The 23,758-nt window shown below is 40.4% G+C and overlaps 1 protein-coding gene across 1 annotated transcript; it reads right to left on the reverse strand.

The window, feature by feature from the left end:
- Window positions 1–976: 976 nt before the first annotated feature.
- On the reverse strand, window positions 977–19,117 carry LOC122617008 (dual specificity protein phosphatase Mpk3). The gene is made up of 5 exons (XM_043792640.1): window positions 18,032–19,117; window positions 2,729–2,846; window positions 2,311–2,518; window positions 2,119–2,254; window positions 977–1,968 (listed from the first exon to the last, which is right to left on the reverse strand). Exons 1-5 carry the CDS (start codon window positions 18,432–18,434, stop codon window positions 1,598–1,600), a joined length of 1,236 nt encoding a protein of 411 aa, XP_043648575.1. The 5' UTR covers window positions 18,435–19,117; the 3' UTR covers window positions 977–1,597.
- Window positions 19,118–23,758: the final 4,641 nt, after the last annotated feature.

A 23,758-nucleotide genomic window follows, 5' to 3' on the forward strand; every position in this document is an offset into this window, starting at 1 on the left:
GCACTCTTGCAACCCTCGACGGGCTGCCCTTCGTTCCTGAGCTTTAAAATTTAGAATATTCTGACTTTCACTTACCACATCAGCACACATCTCTCCCATCCTTATCAAATCGAATCAGTCGAGCTTCGGCTGGAAACAAATCCTAGCCTTGGGCCAAGGAGAGTTGTTCGCGATCTTATAAATCCAAGTAACCTATCAATTCTGGCATATCAACCTTTCTTCTTCGAACTCTCAACACACGTTAATATATATATTGTTTTTATATCGCGCACAGCCTTATTTTTCCAAAAAAGTTTCTGGGAATTTTGTAGTTTTTCTTTTTGTTTCTTTGTTTTTTTTTTACATATAAACCATTATTCAGATGCAGTTTGGTTCGTAATTTGTTTCTTGAAACGACACCTGATAAAATTTTGTACCAACTTTGCCTGACTGGAAATCAGCTGACATACATAACCTTTATTTTTATCCATTACATAACAAATAAATCGCTTAATTTATTTCCATCTTGCTGTTCTAAAACGTTATCATACGTTTGTAGAAAATAACTTTATGCGACCGTTCGGCTTTTCCTAAAATCTAGACAAATTCTCGTAGAATTTTCTGTTTTTTTTTATGGTCTATGCCGATATTTTTCAGATCACCCCTTAAAAACAATAAAAAATGTTTTGCTCTTGGGAAATGTTTTTTTTTTTTGTGGTTATTTGTGTTGTGCAAATAGTTGTATTTTATTTTCTTTGTTTTAGTGTTTTTTCTGTTGTTTTCAATTTAAAAATTCTTCGATATTCGGGATTTTAGTTTACTTTACACTTATATGACTTGGCATTCGGTAATTAAGTGGTAGTATATTTATATTAGGGGCCGTCTTTCACGGCCAATCGCTCCGAATATAACAAACTTTACATTTATAAACGATTTCGAGTTTAGTAAAATTTAAAACTAAAAGTAAAACTATATGCCTAGAAGAACTGTTTTCAGCTTAATTGTTTATTTTCGCTTCGGCTTCAATATATTTATTCTCTTGACTTGGCTTAGAAGTTAGATACAAACATGTACACTGCGTATATATAAATATATTTTATATATTTTAGTTTTCATTCTTTTCGTAAATGTAGGTGTAGTTTGCATGTGGATAACGTTGGATTTTGTCTGCACTTTACTTAAAAATGTACTAAATATTAAGTTATTTATATGGTATTAATCAATATGTGTACGTTGGGTATTTCTCCAAGACTTTGTACATTTATTAAAGTTTGAATTCGTACCCCTATTTAATTAGCGGCTCATATGTATGTGATTATACGGGTGATTTGCGCGAGAACCAAGTTAGGAAAAGCTTCGCAATTCAGGCATCCTCATCGTCCTCTCCCCTGGTTATGATGTCCTCTTCGACCATTTCGTGATCGCGATGCTGCACCATCTCCACCACGGAGACCGCCTCCGCAGTGGTCGTGGTCGATGTGGACGAGCTGGTGGTGCTTGCCGGAGACATATTGTCCGGGTTTACCGCCAGGCACATGGGCGGCGGCGATGTGGCGGCGGCTGCAACTGGGATCTCCTGACTTGGTGGCAGCACAAAACTTTTACCGCCAAGCTGTTCTCATTTAAGACCCGTGTCGGACGGGGTCCAGCGGTCGAACTCGATGCCGGAGTCTGGCGAGACCCCGGTGGTATTCGCCAAATGGGCGGCCATATAGCCCGTGGTTTGCATGCAATTGCAATCCGGCGCAATGCAGCTGCACGAGAACCTGGAGCCAGGTCTCAGGCGCAGTTGTCCCTCGAAGGACAGCAGCTGCTGCATGAAGTGGAAGTTGGGCGACACATCCGGCTTCCGGTCCCGCACCATCGCGAAGGCGTCGTTGAGACTCAGGCCCCGGGTGTGCATCAAGTAGGCGAGCGTCACGGTCACCGAGCGCGAAACTCCGGCCAGGCAGTGGACCAGCACCACCGAGCTTGCGGACCGCGCTTCCTCTGCGAATTTTGGGAAACAATAGATATAAAGCATTAGATATAAATTGACAAAACAAGATTTGAACTTTAATAAAATTACCCTTCAAACTACGAATTTCAAAGAGGGAGAGAAGTGTAAAGTGTATTTCTTATCCAGTTACAAAACCTTACCTATAAACTGTATGGCATCCGGGAAATGTATGGCCAAATCTTGTGAGTAATGATCCGTGATGGGAATCTGCAGATACTTGATGTCGCCCGACTCCTTGAACTTATTTGGCAAATCTGGTGTTACATTCAAAACATACTATAATACAAAAATATGATTAAATAAAGTTAACTAACAATGTGAATAGTGCTCACCTTTATATTGTACTTTTTCAATGCTTCTGAGTCGCAGCTGTGGGTGGCATTTCCCAGGAAGAGAAGTCCGGGAATTATCTCCACGGGCGCCTCGTTGTAATTGTGGTGACTTTGGTGGTGGTGATGGTGGCTGGAGCTCTCGCAATCCGACGATTCCGCCGAACTGCTGCACGCGGAATCGGATAGCGTTGTGGAAATGCGTAGGGACCTAGAAAATTTGGCAGAGTTAAATTAAGGTGTTAGGAAATATTGTAAGTGAAGTGGAGCAAAATATTTTGTTTTATACAATTATTATAACTTCTTAAATGAAAAATAAAATATAAAACTGAAAAGCTCTTTAAATTACTTTCCGGTTTCAAAAATCTGATCAAATTAAAACTATATAGTGGTATTGATATCTTAACTAAGACCCTCTTACCTAAGACCCATTAACTGATCGGTCTGAACATTGCGACTAGATTCTATCTCTTTGTTGTGCGCCTGATTATCGTCCTCGCACCATTCAGGAAATGCCTGGCGAAAATTGTTGAAGCCATCTGAAAGATAGAAAAGAGAAGAAAGAGGTTAATTTTAGAATGCTTTTTGAGCAAAGCGCTGAAGGCCCCAACTCCTTTGGACCAACGTGTCATTTGAGGCCTCTGGAATTTGACGTTCGTTATGCTTGGCCAAGTGTAGCTTTTTGGTCTTTCGTCTTTGGTAAGACAACACCTACGCGACATGTAGCTGCTATTAACCCAACCAAAGCCAAGAATGCGTGAAATTCTGGCAAGCGAATCATTCATAAAAAGGGGGAAAGGAAAACTAAGTGAAAAGGGCGAGGAGGGGGAGGGTACTGGTGATCTTTTCTCCAAAAGGAAACGGAAGTGCGAGTGGCCGCACCAACGGAAATGCTGTTTCTATATTTCCAAGCTTGAGACTTGTATGGGAATTGTAATAAAAAAAACGCAAACGCGAACGACCACTGCTCATAAGCATAACGCAAAACGGAAGCTTACAATTTTCTACTTGCCGCATATTAAATGCGAAAAACAGCAAATTGAATAAAACGGAAGGCGCAGCAAAGGTTCGCTGGCAATCAACTTATTTGTCGGCCAACGGGTGGTATACGCACTCTGCCGGCGCAATCTGCACTTTCCGAAGAACTTTAAAAATAAACCAAGATAGAGGCGGATTGAACCGACCATGGCCATGGATATCAATCCGCGGTATGACATAGCAAACTGCATTCGATTGCTATTTCCTTCTCAAACTAACTCGGCCTATCATTGAGTTCCGCCGAATGAATCGAAGGAAATTGATGAAACTAAACATAGAAAGGCTGCTGAATAGCACGGAACTGCTGCATAAGCATTTCATTGGAAACTGGTGTACATCATTGCTATTTAAAATTGGATTTTGATGGTATCTCACCAAGGTTTGCCAGAGTATTTTTGGCACATAATTAAATATTTAGGTGGTCACTTCTGCAAATATTTCTTTGGTTGAACTAGGATAAGTGGTAACTTGACAGCCGCATACTCTTAAAAATTTAGAGTTAAGATAGTATGATGAGTTTAAACAATAAAGTTATATACACAAAATGCAACCAGTATTTAATTTAAAAAATATAACATGGTGCTAGTTCAGTGCTAAATATCTATTAATTTAAATTACTCAGTAATTACTTTAGCCTCCACAGCCTAATTTCTGTCTGATTTCTATAGAAAGTATACTCAAAATCCGTAACCTCCTTCCACATTTGTATACCATTCCATACAGAACCCCCAATTATGTTACCCCTGCAGGTAACTTTCCCTATTATAAAATAACCAATTTATATCTCCCATATGGCCATCGTTCTCCTCGTTTTCCACTTGTTTTCCCCTCATATGGCTGATAGTCACACACATGTGTGTGGGTATGTGCACGTATCTGTATCTTTATAGTTTTTTATATTTTTTTGTCACGTTCTGTGTCACACTTGTGAGTGCTTTTGTGTTTAGATTGTTTCATTGATGAGTTCACACAAAACAAAGAAAAAACCAAACCACAAAACAAACGTGAATAACAGTGGAAACGACCTTCAAATCGTTGAAAATGTAAACTTGAAAAAACGTCAACAAATTGCTGAACTGAACAAAGCGTAAACTAAATAAAGGCAAACGAAAACGCTTTTCAGTTTATCTCATATCTGTTAGAAAACCGGATTTTGGCAACATCAGCACACCTTCAATGAAAGCACCCACCCACCACACCATCAGCACTCCAGCAACCCACTTAAATATCTTTCCATCAGCCTCGCCCCCTCACCATCAAATTGGTTGCTATTATAAAAAACTTGTGGCTATATTAAGAGGGAGACACAGTCTGGGGGCTTAAACGATTTGTTCCGCTCATTCATGTTTTTAGGGTATTAATATTTTTAACTCATTTTCCACTTTAATCGGCACATCTGATTAGCTCAAAATAAATACAAATAACATCGTTTTTGAACCATTTGTTATGTTCATTAATATTAACTTTTTGTTTCATGCTGTACATTTTGGGTTGCTTTTAAATGTTCCTAATGGTTATGGTTATGGTAATTGATAGGTATTTAATTACTTATAAAAAGTCTAGGAAAATACTATGCACAACAAAATATTTGGCTTTATTCTTAATTAGCACTAAAGATATGGACTTTCTGGGCAAGATCTGTTTGTTTTTAATTATTGTACGAATAACCTTTCCCCCACTAGTTTCTTTTTTTCTGCTTATCTGGCTCTCTCTTGTTCGTTTTGTTTATCTCCGTGTGTAAATATAAAAAATAACAACAGCCGCAAAAAAGACAAAACGTGAGTTAAATAACTTTTAGCTCACTTCGCTAGGTTTCAGCAGTTCCGCAGATACGGATACGACGAGCACTCAGATACGAGCGCACACTCACACCCACACCCACACCCACAACCGCAAGCTATTCATTCACAGGTACCACTTCAGAACCCCTATCCCCTTTCCCTAATCCGCCGCTCACCCCTTTCTGAGCTTTTTTTTTTTTGCTCCCAACGGATATGACGTAGGCGCGTTTTTCTACGCTTTTTTCTATTTTGCCGCATGAAAACAGTTAGAGAAGTGTTTTTCAAGGGGGAAGCCCTTGTATGGTTCGCCATTCTGTGGGCGTTTTTCGAGTGTGTGCCTTGTTTAATTCATTTGCGGTTGCAGTTGACGCAGATCCCTAAAGTGGAACACTGGACTGGATGCAGAGCCCGATACGCAACCAGACCCCAAAACCGAATCCCCAGCGAATCGAGGCACGTACACTCATCGGTAGCACTCATTGATGGATTCCGCGGAGCCCCGGAGCCCCCAAGCCGGAAGTTGAGCACATGCATGCAGCGGAACACGGCGCAGAGCGAACGGGTCCATTTCTATTCCCGCATCTGTGTTCATTTGGCTTTGTTTGGGTTGCTTTCGAAAGTTTTCCGGGGAAATTTGTAAATGGATTTAAGAATTAAGGAGAAACCAAAAGGAAGCGCTCGGTCCTACACAATTTGTTTGATTCAATAAAATAATAAACTCTTAAAAACAGTGTTTATAAGTTTGTTATCCTTATATTTATGAATAACTTCAAACGGTGTCCCACTTTTCATACAAACAATTTTGAAATCCCTTCTTATGGCTCATATCATGGTTCATCTGCTTCCCGGAATGCCTTTTCATCGCACCCGGCACACAAATTCCTCAGCCGCATTCCGGACAACGTTGCTCTTTTTCTAATTGTTCGAATTGTTTTGTCATGTGGATTTCAAGCCATTAGGAGTGTTTGCCCAGGGAGTTTTGAAGTTGAGGAAATCGATATTACGCATACGCAGTGTGTGCGGCGGCGGTTTGGTAAACGTTGTTTACTCGCACCCAGGTCGGAGCGAAGCGAATCCGGTGCTTTCTGGTCTGGCAAATGCATTCAGCCGGTCATTGCACAATGCCAGATACCGAGATACTCGGTACTATAAATATATAGAACCTATCTGCATATGTACGTGTGTACATGAGTACGTATATGCCATATACACGCACGCATGTGTGCATTTGTGAGGCGCTGGGTGGCAGAATGGGGAGTGCTGGCATGAATGAAAAACCAGACCACGAGACAACGCCTGCAGTTCAATGCTATTTGTCAATGAGTCAGTAGTCGGCAGTTGTCGCTTTTCCGTTTCAACTGGAATGGGAAATGGAAAATGGGAAAAGGAAAATGGGGATCGAGCAACGAGCAACGAGGAACGAGGAAGAGCCGTAAAACACAACGGCAATCATAATGCGAGTCCCATTTGGGGCCCCATATCCATTAGCCATATGCATATAGAGCATTTAGTATCTCCCATCGATGTGGGCGGGTGCGTGTGCTTTTCCCCCACCCAACGTGGCCCCAATTTTGTTTACATTTCTCTTTTCCCCCAAAAAAATTCGAATCGAATTTTTTATGCCTTCCACTGAGGGAAAATGGCAGAACTTCTATTCAGTCGTAAAGATTATTAAGTTCGTTTAAAAATACATAATAGCATAGGCTTGTGAAATACAATTGTTATTGTTTTATTACCACAAGAAAAACATTGTGTATCAGATTTTCTTATATTGATATATAATCATTAATAAAAAACATTATTTAAGTTAGATTGCTGTCTTATACCAAATTAATCGAACTATAAACATATTGAAACATATGCCAAAAAACGTACATAATCATTATTAACATTTTTTAAGTTCGAACTAGAATTTTACGAAGAAAATCGGTTTTTTGTCGTTTGCCTTGCTCTGAAATATGGAGGCACATTTTTCCAGCTTGGCATAAACAAAGTGCAGAGAAAATCGTTCGAAGAAAAAACGGGACTGAAAACAACTTGAGGAAAATATTAATGTCTACCACTTCCGCCTGCGTTTATTTCGATGGAGGAATAGCTGATTTGCCAATCATTGCATTTTCTCGCCGATGAGAATAATTTCTTAATCAACTGCCGCCCGTGTACCTTTCGCTTGTCTGAAAGCGTTGACATTTTAACTACTTCAACTCGTGTTAAGGAACGGAAGTTGATTGATTATAACTTGATTGATTGATGCGCAGAGCCCGAGAGACACGAAAAGCAACTTGCAGAATGTCAGACGTTCACGTTTACTTTGGCTGCACTTGGATTGCCCTTGGCCATTTTGCCAGTGGTAAAAAGCGGAAATTACGCCGGCGTTTGCATATGAAAACACCTCAAAGTTGCCTGGCATTTAGCAAATATCCCACACGGGCAGGGTGGTGTGAATTAAAGGGCACTCTTGAATTATTGATTCGGTGAAAGTTTCAAGACCATCAATCAAAGAGTTTGACACTGGATGGTGATCGATAGATTACCATATTCACTTTGCTTCGTCTTTGCATATTTAATTACAAATTCTTTCTGTTTTTGGGTGGCACTCTTAATTAGATAGGGAACTTAAGATGTGAAGTCTGTAATGATAGCATAACAGACATGTTATTTACATGTGAAAAACTAGATATCTTCATCTTTAAGCATTGATTAAACTAAAACTTCTACTTCACTATAAGCTTGCTTCACTGTACCTGGCCATTTAACCGGCCCGGACACTAGACGTAACTGCCAAACGGCATTAAAAAAATCGTACACAAATATATAAAATCCAGAGCTAAAGTCACAGTGGCGGCTGCTGAGTTTTTTGTTTTTTTTTTTTGCTACCGAGGCAGTTGATGTGTTCCGGTTTTTGTTGCCGTGGGAGTCGCCCACACCGGCAACTTGCCTCTGAAAATCCCCCGCCCACGGCGATAAAACCAAAAATGAACGTAACAACTGCAACAAACAGCACAAAATTCTAAATAAATGCCTCGCCTACCAGAAAATATTGTTGTACGCAGAAAAATATAAAGAAATGGGCGAAGGCAGACCTCTTAAAAATCAACAAAAATAAATATGTATGCGTAGCACGGACCCGAACCTCGCCACACAGCTTTTTATGCTGTTGCACCTGATATATATAACATATATGTATATATATATATATGTGGGTGGAAAAGTGAAAGAGTTCGCCTTTATGTAAGCCGCCTTCCCAGCCAAAATTGCTTTTATGAATGAATCCAGGCGAGCCACGCAAAGAGAAGGCGAAAACCGATGGGGCTTCGTAGGTAAGCTAAGTGGCAACTTTGCACGCAACTATTTGCTCAACAACCCACGACAACATATTTGCATGGAAAATGAGCCAGACTGAACCAGTCCATAAGTAGTTAAAGTCCATTTTCATTCCATTCCATTTCATTCATTCATGCATTCAATTAAGTTTACGTTTTTTTTCCACACCCAATTTGCTGCAATTGAAGAGGGGATTACTACGGGGAGCCGGCGAAAGAGTGAGAAAGGTTTCGGCACGGAGAGAAAAAACGTGGGATATCGTTTTAAAGAAATTAGTCTGGTCAGAACTATTAGTACATATTTTATATATTATGTGTACACTACATAACTATTCTGAATATAGAATATCTAATTCTTTGAATATAATCTAAATATTCATTCGTTTTATTCATTCAATCATTTTTTAATGGGGCTGTAACGAATGTGCAACATTCTTTCCTATACTTTGTGCAGCCATTGTTGCCACTTCCGCATTGCAAGCAACAGGAGAATAGAATGCCGTCGACATAAAAGACCGAGCTTAGTCACCGCATCAGTTGCTCATTTAATCAGTTGGTCACTCATTCAATACGGACTCACTCACTGAGTGGATAGTTAAATAAGCTAGTTAGACGTCCGTTCTACATGGCGGTACGAGCTAATAGTAGCAAAGGAGAAATGAGTAAGTATAAGTGCCGAACGCGTAACGATGGTTATAACGATAGTGACGAAACCCGACTGAACATCAATGGAGTTTTATATGGCTAAATAACTATATTTTTTATGATGATTGCATTTATACGGCTGTATGGTGTCTTCTCCTAGTCTTAAGTTCTTATTATTGGAAACCTTGAATATTTTCCCATCTTATTGATTAAAAGTATATCCTTTTGAGTAGCTATATATTTCCTTAATACTCATTTTCCACACGTAAAATTAATTATTAAAGATTCTCTATTTGGTTAATAAGTTATTCAGCAATTAAACAGGCTCGATAGCTAAACTGTTTGCCAAAGAACTCAACTCGACCTCAAGTACTCCCCAGATGCACATATATTTCCGCTCATATAATTTCCATGTCCAGACGAACAAATTTAACGCTTAGTCAACAATTGAGCAGACCTGGTAAGCCTCACCTTGTGTTCCATAAATTTCTAGGGGACACCCATCTAATGACCCTCTAATGGGTGCGGGATGAGGAAGAGTTCTTGAGGGTGCCGGGGGATTACCTTTGGCATCCGTGCTCGGGTCGCTGGCAAAATGTCAAATTGCGTAAGCCAATCAATCAAAATGTAAATAAGCAAAAACCTAATTTTGGTCTAGGCACGCCCGAAATTTTCCCAACCCCATAAAATCCTCCTTCACGACCAGAGCTTCATCCCTTGGGGAGCTGGGAGCTATAAATAGCAGGAAGCCACAGCTTTAGTAGCAATACATTGCCCTAGGACCCATTTTGGGTCCTGAATCAACACTCTAAACATCTGGTTTTCAAAATGAAACTTAAAATTCAGTTTGGAGAAATTTTTTCCGGGTGAAGCGAACCAGATTCCCTAAGGCTCAAATTCCTTTTTAATATTTTGAATGGAGCATATGACGAAAGAAGTATGAACATTTTCCTGAGTGCACACGCAGATCCTTTTTTCTGGCTTCTGACTTCTGTGGATGCCGCATTATTAATTAATTATATGGCGCTGTATTTGCTTGAAAATGGCAACTGACAATGTTGGCAGGGGTGGCGAAATTTGGCAACGTTGCCTGGCGAAAATACGCTATGGAAAGCCGAACCAATTCAGGATACTTGAGTGAGCCAGGCCTCTGTAAGTGTGGGTGAGTCCTGTGAGTGCGCTTGTGTTGTTTTCGGCTTTTTGAAGCGAAGCCTCACAAATGGGTCAAGTTTAATGTGCAGCATCCTGTTGCTGCCTCTTGCTCCTCTTCTTCCGATGCTTTTTATAATTGCAGGGGACTAACATCAGTGCCCTGGTTTGCCAGGAGGTGCAACAAGTAGCAAAGTAGATAGATATGTCAGTACACATAGCTACTTCTTTTCCCAAGCACTTGTGGAGAATTTAAACCAGATATCGACATATCAAAATGTATTAGTTAAGCATTTGACGACTTACTACTTCTGTAAATATGATTTTAGTATGTTTGCTATATCAAAATAAATGTTGAAGGTTCTAATAATAAATATAAAAAACACCCGCAGGAATGGCCAAAGCAAATGCCCAGCTGGGCGGACAAATAACAAAAGACAGCCACGACGACAGCAGCATTTGCACGGTAGCATGTATCCTACTACAAACACGTGCGTTGAATTTCATTTGGAGTTGAAATGCTGAAAGCGCTGAAGCGCAAAAGGCATATAAGAAATGAAATGACGGGGGAGGTCCCAGGGATTTTATAAATATTGCATATGCACCAGATGAATAAAAACACAGTGAAGGTCGACTAAGCAGTACACTTTGTCAAGAAAGAAGGAAACTTCGAGAGTCATTCGAGAAGTTTTACTGTAATGGTCCATACTTTGTAAGTTCTTCTAAGCGGTTGTCTTTCAGAGGACTAAATCTTTACACACTTTCCCAGTTACAAAGGAGATTCTTTGCTTTGTTTTGGATTGCAATCTGACAAATAGAAAATGACCTCTAAGATAAAAGTCTTTCGCTAGGCGTCTTCTTCCAGTTCAAGAAGTTTATTGCCTTTCTTTTGCCTAACAAGTAAAAGTCCAATAAGGAAAGCCAGAAGGAAACAGTTGTTGAGTGGAAAAGATTTCTGGTGCAGCTAACGGCAGAGAAGGAAACCCACACCGACCCCACCGACTATTGCAATTCAGAAAGAAGATACGACAGATGACGCTAAACTACGCCCCATCTAACGAATATGCAATGCTCTATCTGAATTGAAAAAACCATTTAGGTGAAATGCATTTTTTATATACATATGTAACTACTAATGTAGAATTCATAAAAATTTGATTTATTTTTAACTTTAAGTTTTGCCCACTTAGGGCATTTAAACGTGCATATGCTTCCTTCCGAAGCATTTGTATGCCCTTTTAATAAAAACAACTCAGGAGGTCGGTATCCGTCCGTCTCTTTCTCACTTGGCTTCTTCTGCAGCGAATGCCCATTCTTCTTGATGATGATTCTTTTCCACCCTTTTCGATTCTTCGACTGCCTTTTGTGGCTCGTTCTCTTCTCGATTTGGAATCTGTTGCTAATTTTCACTTTGATAAAATGCGTTCAGGCTGTTGATTCTTCTTTCGACTCTTCTCTTTGTTCCTCTCTGTAGAATCTACAGTGTAGTCTTATGCACGCGAGCGCATCGACTACAACTTTTAGGTCAATTTCATTTTGATGCCCTCCTCTCTTTTTTATACGAGCATGTATGTAGCTTTTCTTTTTGCGTGACAGACTGAAGTTGTTGTAACTTTTTGTTGCCGTTTGCTAATTCCGAGAATATAACAATTTACGCGTCGTCCCTCGCCAAGAAAAAATGAAGAAAAGATATAGAATTGAATGAAGGGAAGCTCGACTCCTGCCTTCTTTCTTCTTCCTTCACATTCTTCCATTCGCAATGCGCCGTTGATTTCTGTTTCCCATTCCACGTGCGCTCGTGTGAGTGTTTATGCTATATGCGCCCTGGAAACTTCCGTTGAACGTTGAGGTATGCAAGCCGCGAGAGGAGAGTGGGTGGGGAAAGGGGAGTGGAACGAGGAGAGGGAGTGTAGAGTGGAGAAAGAGACGCAACACGCCCACACAAATTTGACCGGAAGTCTTTGTTATTGCCTGTACGTTGTAGTTGCTGTTGTGGCCCACGACTGCGAGCGATAGAATGTTGCAAATACAGTAATACCTCAACAGCTCGAACGGAAATCGAAATTCCTTGGTAAACAAATATAAGAATTAGAAAGAAGAGTATTCCTTTTTCAATGTACAAAGGTTTATATTTTGCCTACATTCATTCCAATCATTATTCAGAAAATAAAAGAACACAGAGTACGGTTTAGCACTTCCAAAAGTTTTTTTAAGTTTGGAGAACTTTTGTAATTTGTTTCTGCATTTGAAAGTAACGACAAGTACAGTTAAGAAAACTTCACTGTAGTTAGGATGCAAATATTTGCACAGCCGCCGGAAAAGCGTTCTTCGCTGTCGGTCTTGCCATTAGCTGCTAGTTAAGTTATCCATTTTCAACGCCTGCTTAATTACAATTACAGCCCACACAAGCTTTGACCCAAATCTACACTAGCCGCAAAGACAACATTCAAAATGTTTTGGCCGTAGGCTGGAAGTCAAAACAGATCGACCGACCAGCATCCCCCCTCCCTTCCTTGCCCCTCTTCCATTTCAGAGAATGTTCAACGCCCCGTTTGTCAAACGCTGTTGCTGTCTCCTTTCCTCCAAACGAGCCCCAATACGCCTCTTCTCGCTCACTCCCTCTGCCCCACATCCCGCCTCTCTGTAGCACTGCCGCAGTACTATGATTACTTTATAAGATGCTGACGCCAATTCCAATTGGAAAGATGTCCGACTGTCTTTCGGCTCACTTTGCATGTGGGCATGCGACAAAAACAACAGAAACCGCAAAAAACAACAAGCCAACAAAGTACGTTTGATGGGCACAGTGGGGCAAAGGGATTGTTCTGTGATTATTGAAACTCACTTGTTTCTACAGGTCCAGGTGGACTTGAATTTAGCTAAAAAAGGAATGGTATTCCGGTATTTCATTCTATAGGAATACTAAAGGAATATTGAAGAATTCCTTATATATTTCTAAGAAGTCTTTATTTATTAACATTACAGTGCATTGCACTATTGTTGTGAAATATATATATAATATAATATATTCGTTTACTATGTGTCTCCGTGACCCATTCTAGCCCACTGTATCCGCCGACAAATTTGGCCCAACGGCTTTTTGGCACGTAGGTGGGCAACCGGGCCAACTGTCTCAGCCTCTCAGTTATTTTACTGTCTTTTTTGTAGCCGCTTGTTGTGGCTGAGTTTTTTTCGGTGAAGGTAGACCAGTTGGCTGAGTTGCCTCAATGGGGGAAGGCGGGGGAGGAGGTGGCGAGGGGACGAGAAAACTCAGAGGGGGAGGGAGATTGTGGGAGCCACCGCCTTTGTGATGAGTTATCATGAAATCGTAATGAGAGACGGTCCATTTGGTTGGCCTTCGGATTTTGCCACGTGTTACTTTGCTTTCACAGTTAGACCTCGATAAGTTCAACGTTTCTAATTAAATCTACATAAAATTTAAATATACAAATATATGTGTTATATATATTGACGGAGGATTCAACTTTGTTATTCCAAAACAACGATATGAAGCTTTCAATAAGTTTTGGAGTATTTTAGTGAGGTTTCCCTGCATATCGTGAGTATTCAACTGGAATGGAGAAAATGCAGTGGAAAACATCTCAAGAAATTCAACCAGGGCCCAAAAACAATATCAAAAGCCAACCCGTCGCAGGCCAAAAAGTAATAAACCAAACACAAAAAGCGGCAGCAACGAATTCGTTAAAAACAGCAAATGAGGCAAACAACACTCCCAATCGGAGAGTCGGAGAAAAGCCAGTTGGGAAAAGCCAGTGGAAATGCAGCCGGGCGGCCCGACGCAAAGTGGTTTTTTATGGCGCATGCGCAGCAGCTCGGGTTCAATCTCTATAAAAGGGTCGGCTGCCAACAGAGCGCAGCTCTGTATCCGTCTGGCCATAAAAACATACAAAACAAGGCAGAAGGCAGAAGGCAAAAATAAAGCAGACGAGTTCGCCGCGAAATGCCTCATCGCGCGGATCGGATCTGCCGCTTTCCCAGTCTCCAGAGAGAGATGCATCTCTTCTCGTTCATTGACTCCCTCAAAGAGAGAGCACACCATCACCAACACCATCGCCATGACCACCACCACCACCACCACAACGACAACTGTGCTGGCGCGGTTCGGAACTCTGCTAGATCTAATTGAATTAAATTCCGTCAACGGAAATGCTTAGTTTACGATACACGGACTGCAGTTTAAAGCCATAGACCGACGTATGTAAATATGTTACTGTATATGCCTTAAAAATAATACTTGTTGGAAATGAAACAAGATATATATCGCTTTCCGCGCAGCATGAACAGAGCATAGGATGTACCTCAAAGGTTTGAAATATTTCTAAAACATTGCCACTATTCGCGTGACCTTATCTGTGCACACATGTCGGATTCTATCCTATATAGTTGGTGCCCCAGTTGGCCCCATCTTAATTGTTTTAATTCCGAGAAATGCATACAAAGTGGCATTTAATTAAAATGAATTTTACATCGCCAGTTGAAGCTGAATTCAGCGCTGCCCGCGATGCATTATGCATTTTTCATGCTGCCCAGGGACTTCATAAAGTCCTGAAGCTGGAACTTGAAAAAAAAACGGCTGCTTGCTCGTGGAAAGAGACGGCATCAAAGGCTGACAAAGACCGCATAATTGCCCGGACTTGATTGAATTTCAAGGTTAATTATTGGCAAGCCGGGGGAAAATCTTTATTGTACCCAGGATTGGTAAGAACTTTGCTCGGCCAGCTTAAGCTGATTACCGCCGGTTGGTTGGCGGTTGTTAACCGGAGATTTTCTGTTGGCCACAACAAGAAAGGGGATTACACAGAGTGGCCATTAGGCGATAATATAACATGGTGCTCACTTCAAGGGTCCCAACGAGAAAAGTTCAAGAATTGATGTTATTACAAAGCCAAATTAAAACAAAAAATTTGAAGTAACCAATTATCAATTTGCCAAGAGATTTGTTATGTATTGTAATAATTAATTAACTACTTAACTCTTCGTATTGATTTCATTATTATAGTTCATCGTAGAAAGAATGTTGTGCCCAAGTTTGTTGCAAATACCAAATAAATTTATCACTATTTACATCCTCTTTCTTTCTTCCGCTTTGGGTTTCCTTCCTTTTTTGCAAACCTGCCCCAGCTCCGCTTGCTTCCCAGCCCAAACTTCCTGCCCCACTTCTAATCGCAAGCAAATGCTTTAGATATCCCCCATTCCGATACAGAACACACATAAATGGCACAATTTCCTCTCCACACAACTGCTTTTTGTGCATTTGCATGGCAAATAAACCCAAACCCAACCATGTGATAAGATAAGTCCGTTCAACGATTTCCACAGAAATGTCCAAATCTTTAACGTCCAAATCATAACGGCGAAATCGCGGAATGGATTTTGAATTTAGCCAACTAAATATGGGCGATAATACGGTTATTATTTCCAGATCATTTCACGAAATCGAAACAATTAAATTTAAACAATTATGAAAATAGTATTCGCATCTTGCCCAAGTTGAGAAATTGGGTTTATTGAGCATGTTTCGGGAAACGCCATTAAACTCGCTTGTTTCCATTCAACATTTTTGCCTGAGGTCGCAGGATTCATTTACCATTTCGGGATCATTAGGAAACGGTAGAACAAAGCTGGCACTTCAGCAGGACGGGAAAACAATGAAATCCCTTAAAAGGTGACACTGGATTTTCACGCTGTTATCTTTCCACCTTCGCTTCTTGCCCTATTCCTATTTCCATTTCATTCCAACCTCGTTTTGTTCATCTGGCGAATGTCAAGAGGTTCTTACTTTCTTGGGTGTTTCCCTGGTATTGCCGGTCGTAAAATTTTTCCATACCTATTCTTCTAATTACCTGTGCACAGGTAGTTCTCACAGGACGCTCTGCAGCAGCGATCTCCTTCTATGGTGCCATCTCTTTCCGCGGCTTGACGTCATAGTTGAGAAGGCACCTTATGTTATGCTAATTTCTCGGCCTTTCAAGTTCTATTTATCTTTCGAAATGAAATCGGCACAAAAAGAAAAGTTTCTCAAAGGGTGGAGGAGGAGGGGGGAGGAGAAGGTTGAAAAGCCGGTCCATTTGTTGACGCTCTATTGTCAATTTGCGATATTAGCAGGCAGACACACAAAAACATTTGAATGGAAGAGGAGAACGTGCGTAAAGCTCGTTCGGCGCATAAATGTGTATATACTCTTATGTACAATCCGTACAATCACGGTTCTGTGGGGCTTGTAAGCGAGCGGAAATTGAAGTGATAAAAATAAAAACGAAGCCATAGTCAGTCGACAGATAATTATGTATATATTGGACTATGTGCAGAGACATATAGGCCAGCATATAAGCACTGATGTACATAAATAAGCATATGTATAGCAGTGTATATGGCAAGTTATGTGGCTTTGAGTCATGGAAGTCGAGCCTCGAGTCTCTGAAAAGCAATTGTGACATTTTTCTGAATGACACAAATCTATGGGAACACAAAGAAAATGTGTAGCCAATAATAGTGGGAAGACCTCAATAATATCGACAGAATTGATGTTTATTTATGACTTCCTTAATCTCCGAACGTGTTTGTAAAATACCAAACGATTTTGAACACACATTTATATTTAAATCGCCCCTTAATTGATATGGGGCAATCAAGGAGGGGCATTGTGTTTAAGAATAAAGTGCATAATTGGAAGGGCAAACATATATGTACATATGTCCACATATTTGTACATATGTATTTATATCCGCCGATATGGTTTGATTGGTATTTTGTGCAAGTTTTATTATAGCTTGTTTGCAGCTGTGATAAGAAACCGTATTCCATTGCATTGGCATATAATAAGTTAAGTTATAAGTTAAGTTAATATACACGTTTCCTTAACTAACAAGTCATTTAACAAATTCAGGCGATTATAATATTCCATCGATCAAAGTAATACAAAATCGTGTCAACCAAAAACAAGTTCAGAAAGGTGAAGTCTATTCAGTCTATTATGTCTATAATCAGAATACAAAACAGGATCAGTCAGACTAAATATAAGTCTAATCTGGCGCTAGCTTTATCAGCTCTACGGATTACATTATATTTTGCTAGTTTTTTGCATTTGTCATTTTGTCTCCGCCCCCAAAAGAATGCCTGCCTTGTTTCGCAAACGCAAAAAAACAACAAATCCATGCAAATGTTTATTTATGGCAGTGCTTGCTTGTATTATTAATATTATTTTGCCTTTGCTTTGTTTTGTTTTCTTCCTTGGGGGTTTCAGGCTAAAAATGCCGCAAACAACATTGGGGAAGTATAAATAAGTTATGATATTCTTAGGCCTAGGACAGGAATGTGCGGCATTGATTTATGGGAGGTGTTGGGAAGTATCAGGCATTTGAAGAATCCGATAGCACAGCCATGATCAACAAATGAGGAGTTCCTTTTTCGATACAGGTGCGTAATAAACTAACCAAAAATTCCACCCATTAGTTCTTGTGTTTATATCCTATTGATTCATTACATTCCGAGAAAAGCACAATGTAAGTCTTAATAATCGCTATTCAAATTATACTTTAGGTATATTCGATTCTAAAGAGTGGCATACATACATATATTTTAGAGATATTTGAAAATTATTTTATTATCATTTACATTGTGTGCTTACATGTGGCAATTCTAGAGTGAGTATTTTTTCGAAAGTTTCAAGGTATAACACTTAGTTTATTCGAGTAACTCTCTCATTTGTGTTGTAATATTGTAGACCAATTTTGTGGGGCATACCAAAGTAATCAATTGATGACTCACCTTGTAGGGCAACCACTCGGCAGCCGTCCTGCTTGAGGCGGCGGTGCAAAATGCTGATGATGGAGTCCATGGCGATGGATAGGGATCCGGCTCCGGCGATTTCCTGATTCTGGCCGGACACGCCCTCGCCGTTGTACAGGATGAACCAGCAGAGCTTGTAGCCCGACTGAATGCGCTGCTTCAGCTCGGGCGACTTGATCGTGGAGGCCAGATCGATTTTGCCCAGTGCCAGGCGCCGGAGAACGATGCTGGGGATGCAGAGGTTGACGGCTCCGCGGATGTGGGACTCACTGTACTCGTGGGAGCCGCGGCAGTCCAGCAGGATCAGTTCCTTGGAGTCCAGGGATCGCAGCTGCGACTGCAGCCACTCCTTGCTGCAAGTTTCGTGCTCCGTCTCTGGCATTTTAAAAGCTCCAAAAAATTACTCAGAGACTTGAAGAATTCGAAGCACTACTACTACTTTTCTGGTTTTTCTCTGTTCTCTGCTTTACTCGTGTTTTATGTTATTCTTTTTTCCTTCGGTTACAACAAAGTTTACATCATCTTTCTTCTTCTGGTTCGCGCTGCTTCCCTTCTTCTTTCTTGGTCGTGCGCTGGTATTGGTATTTGTTGCTGTTACACACACACACCCGCGCAGATGAAAATCTTGGAAATCAAAAAGGTGTTTTTGTTTTTACTCGTTTAGGGTAAACTTTAACGTGCACTGTTTTGGTTTTTTGAATTTTTGGCTTTCCGATTTCCTCGCTTGCCGATTTATGTTTCTTACACACCAAAATTCGTTGCCTTTTGCTTTTTGTTGTATGTACACACGCACACAAGAGCGCGCCAAATCACAACCGTGTGTATGTTTCGCGTGTATGTGAGTGGTTTTGTATTTTTTAGGTGTGCTTCGCTAAAACATCAACAACAGTTTTGAATCGAATGAAAAACGTGCGGTGAACCTGTCATCGAGTCACTAAAACATCCAAATACCGTTGAATATTTCCCAAACAAATTGGTAATTACTTCTGCCTATCAAATATCCATATTTTGAGTTGATGTTTTTTTTCGAATGGAAAGCGAGCACACACAAGCAGCGCGGGTGAAAGATAATCGGGCAATAACAAAATACGCGCTTCGCGGGTTGCTTAAATAGCCTCGTTGCTCTCCAAAATCACGAACACAGTTGCACTTGCTCTCCGACTCTCCAATTCTCTGTTGGAATTCGAAGAGCGAACCCCAATAACAATATTGCTTTTGTCAGCCCCAGTATGAAGAAATGTGTTTTTAAAAATTAAATCTTTTTACTTCTTTGAAAAAAAAAAACAGATTGGAATTATTATTTCGAAACAGGCAGTCCACGCAATAAAAGGTAGAACTCACCCGCGCACACATGTACACTAACCAGAGAGAAGAGCAACTCTCCAAAAAGGTGAGCAGAGCCAGTGCACAGGCACAAACCCACTTGGAAATTTGCTTGGTTAGAAAAGGAGAGGGGAAACATGTAGGAATAAAGAAGTAATTATTGGGAAAGCTGCTTCGTAAAATTTAAATTAAAATTTATTTTCTTAGGGACAATGATATTGTAGTTATTAAGAAAATAAGAATTATATTTTCGTTTATGTTAAATAATTTATTCGTAACTGGGTTCGTATTTCAAATTTCCCACCTGCCTTTCTCTCCCGCACTCTTTTAGCTTTTGGCACTTTGACTATTTCTCCACGTTGCATACGCTCACAAAGTTTTGTGTAAAGTTCATTGATATTTTTGTGCTGTGGTGTGCGTGTGGCAAGTAAAATGCGTATGTTCGTGTTGATTCATTGAATTCGCCATCCAAACTAGCTCTCTCTCGCACTCTCCCACTAACCCCACCTCCACCCACCTTCCCCTTCACGATGGAATCTCCTTTATTTTTACTCTCTTTTTGCGAGAGCGCGGTTAATATTTCACTTGATGGAGTGCAAAAGTTAATGGACCACTAATTTAGACCGATAAGAAATTACGGTGCCCAGAAGAATCGGAATCATCAATGGAGTCGAGTTGCTGTCTTCTCTCCAACGAAAGCTCCTGCGCAAATGCTTCGCCAAGTGTCAGTTATTTTGGAGACTCGGCGAAATGTTTAATTTTATAACCATGACCCTGATATTTACACCCAAAAAGAAGACCCTCACACAAGGATATACGTGTGTACCCATACAGAAATCGCATGGAAGGACAATTTCAAGGATATGCGGCGCGTGCAAAAATTTCTCCACAAACAACCAACTTCCTGCTGCGCCTGCGTTGCACTAGCTTTATATAAAACACACACCCATACACCCCGTATACCGTTAGGCAAGGCCCAGCACAGCGTGCTAATATATACTACATTCATACATTTATATATATGTACATATGTACCTAAATACGAACTAACGACATTCGAGCTACATTTTCATGAATGAAAGTCACACGCAGCAGCGAAAACCGTTGGAGCAACAAAGAAAGCCAGGCAGACAGAGACGGAGACAGTCGGCGAGGGAAAGGAACGGCCATACGAAATCTATGCTCAGCCCACGCTTTTCGCGCTGCTCACTTTCGGCTTGCCACGCGGCTCCTGAGATTCCAAGGGCGTAATTCCCCAGGACTTTACTCTGCTATCGGCCCTGGCGCGTGGGAGGCCAAAGGCTCGTCGGCCGAAGGGGTGGGGTGCCAAGGAAGGGGAGTGCACTGAGAAAACTCAGCTGCCCCTTTAGTACACTACATTTTATTTGAACCGTCCTAATAGAAAATATTTCCTAACTGTATACGTAATACTATGAAATTTAATATAAATCACATTGAAGAGAAATACATATATAATATTAAACGTAGTTTGAAATTGGAGAAGCAGTGAATTAATGTTTATATTACGTGTTGAGACTGCTTTATAGCCTATACAAGTTTATATTTCAAAACGATTTTTCTTTTTTTTTACATTTTAACTACTTCTATTAAGAGCACAATTTTGCTCCAAGAAGAAATATTGTTTTTATTTATGTCGGAAACCAAAATAATAAAACACTCAGAGTTCTGTATGCAAACGCATTCGCAATCACTCATACTCATCGTACCATTCATTTTTGTGCATATCGCGAATACCTCATTTTTATCAGTGTCTCACTCAAGTATGAAGGAATTAGAAGTAAGCACCTGGATAGCTTATTTCAAAAGGCTGCCCAATTGCACGTTCAGAGTGTCTGGGGCTGGCCTTGGCGATACATATATTTCTGACAGTGTAGAAGCCAAGGTCAGTAGTCCTCGGGGTTCCATTCTTCGATGACACAAGTTCAAAGTCTGCTCCCAGCCAAAAGGGAATACCCAACCCACTTCTATAGCTCAGTGATTCACGTGGCGCATTATCTGTTTTATAGCAGGAAACTGATGTCGAAAGTGAAGAATACAATTAAATTTTTGCACATCACGATTGTCATTCAAAATTGTGAAAGTGACGGCATATACCTCGATATCAGGCCAAACGTTAATCAATATAAAGATGATGACGCTTTCCCGAGGGTTCATATATTTATGCACATATATGTAGGATCAGTCATATCTATTTCTTGTTTGAAATAGTTCTGACGGCGTGGAAAGTTTAGGGAAACGGGGGCAAATATGGATCATCGTCATTATCTACTTATGTATAATATATGTGGTTGGTAGGGTTTTATTCATAACGTGAAATTATTACGAGAATTTTTCCACTCATTGCATGTGACTTATCGAAGAAAGTGTTCTTGTGTTATCAGCAAAGGCTTTTTCAGATATTTCCCAGCAAGTCATTAATTATCACTGCGCTGAAACTTAATCATAATTGACGTAAATTCGTATGATTGCAACTGTATCTATTGTAGATCTAACTATGAGTTGCATGATCCCTACAGAGTATTATGTTCTGACTATAATTGATTCTATCCTATTATCTCTAATTCTGACTCTCTGCCGTTTTTTAAGCGATCAATACTAACGTACTTAACGAATTCTTAGATATTACTACTAGTATGCATATATTTCCTCGTCCTTTACTGTCTTCTATATCGCGTCTATCGTCCTGCGATTCGAGCCGTACGATACACGGCAGCGCCCCTCGGTCGGTTGGGCGGGAGGTGTGGCCGTGGGACTCGCGCGTTAAAAAACAGTAAGTATTTTGAACTTTCATTTACTAGCTGAAGCGATATCACGGCCATATAATTATTTCCTTAATGCAACTTCAGCGCAACTGCACAGTTGAATTCTCCCACACTAGTTTCGCATTCCGCTTTACTGACCTAAAACAACTGAAATGGGATTAAGAACCGGCGCGTCCGTTTATCTGCCATTCATATTTCCGCTTCGCCAAATCAGAAGTGTGTGTACTTGCACACATCCATCCCACATCCATGTCCAGCCCCCAGAGTTCCGTTCCACAAGATCACTGTGAATCACTCGCCCATATGAACAGCGGATGTCGGTGGGCGCCACATGTCTCGAGAATCAACAATCGATCCACGATCGACGTGCGTTTGACGTTTGACCAGAGCAAAGAGGCTGAAATATCTCAAAGATTCTCTAGATACGAGTATGTGTTCATTGCCGAATTTCACACTGCCAATCTATAAGATTCTGGGCAATCCGATGACGTCGTTCCAGACAAGAGTTGTTTCATTTTAGTAGCCAAAGAGGGGATAAACGATTAAATTATCATTTAACAACAATTTTATCATAACAAACATACAAAACAAAAATACCCTGATTGTAAAAGTTATGCTAAAGTTATGTTAAATTGTATTAAAAGTCTTTCAATTTACAATTCTAAGGGCTATCTGTCATTGGAAATAATTACCCACCAAATTGACTTATATAATAATATAAACGAAATCCGAGTTTATCCCAAATACGAAGATATATCTCTCCTCATCTGAGGTTAAACAATTCGTCACTGTGAAGTGTAGACCCCCTTAAAAGTATCTGCTTCCAGCGATAAAAAATGTCTGAAAAATCAGATCTGCTCCGGACGCTAAAAAGAAGAACTGATGACGAGTTGAGGCTGCAGATGTGAAACAATCTTTTGGCTTTGAGCGCCCACGCGAGCAAAAGTTGCGATTGATACGAAACAAACGGCGACCTGGCCAAACGAGGTACTATTCAGCGAATTGAGATGCGAATGACGTTGGTTGTACTCACTTTGGGATTGGTTTTGTCGGGTTGTCGGGCCCTCTGACTCATCTTACTCATCTCACTTTGGCCACTCCACTCAGCTCATATTGGCTTAAACAGCAGCCTGTGCCACGTGTTTCCTCCAAAGGGAAAGTAAAGTAAAAGTAAAATTCACAGGGCTAAAGAAAAAGGGGCACCTACGCCAGACTCAAAATCCCTTTGACGTCATTCGGCGGATGCCCATTGAATTTTCTACCTTTTCTTTTGCGATGTACTGATTGCAAAAGTTCAAATAACTCAACATGTATTTCTGCCATAACTTTGTTCATGGCTTGATCACGATCACGTTTTTACAGTAATCACGTGTAAAAGAACCGCCAGTTAGTACTAGAAACTCATTATGTGACCTACTTCATTAGAGGTGGTGGCTATAAAGTACGAGAATGTATCCTTGATATAAGTGAGTACCTCAAAGATATGTATATTAAATATTAATTACTTTAATATTAAAAGGTGTGCTTGGATTGAAAACAGCAAAAAAATGGGAACATTTCATAAATCTTTCAAAAGTAAAATTGACGGTTATGTGCTAAT

The sequence above is a fragment of the Drosophila teissieri genome, chromosome 3L (genome assembly GCF_016746235.2).
Source record: "Drosophila teissieri strain GT53w chromosome 3L, Prin_Dtei_1.1, whole genome shotgun sequence".
NCBI classification, from domain to species: Eukaryota; Metazoa; Arthropoda; class Insecta; order Diptera; family Drosophilidae; genus Drosophila; species Drosophila teissieri.

Coding starts and splice junctions, on each gene's coding strand:
- LOC122617008 (XM_043792640.1), bottom strand. CDS start 18,434: ATGCCAGAGACGGAGCACGAAACTTGCAGCAAGGAGTGGCTGCAGTCG. Junction 2,519..2,728: donor GATCAGTTAATGGGTCTTAG/GTAAGAGGGTCT, acceptor CAAATTTTCTAG/GTCCCTACGCATTTCCACAA. Junction 2,255..2,310: donor TGAAAAAGTACAATATAAAG/GTGAGCACTATT, acceptor TTTGTATTATAG/TATGTTTTGAATGTAACACC.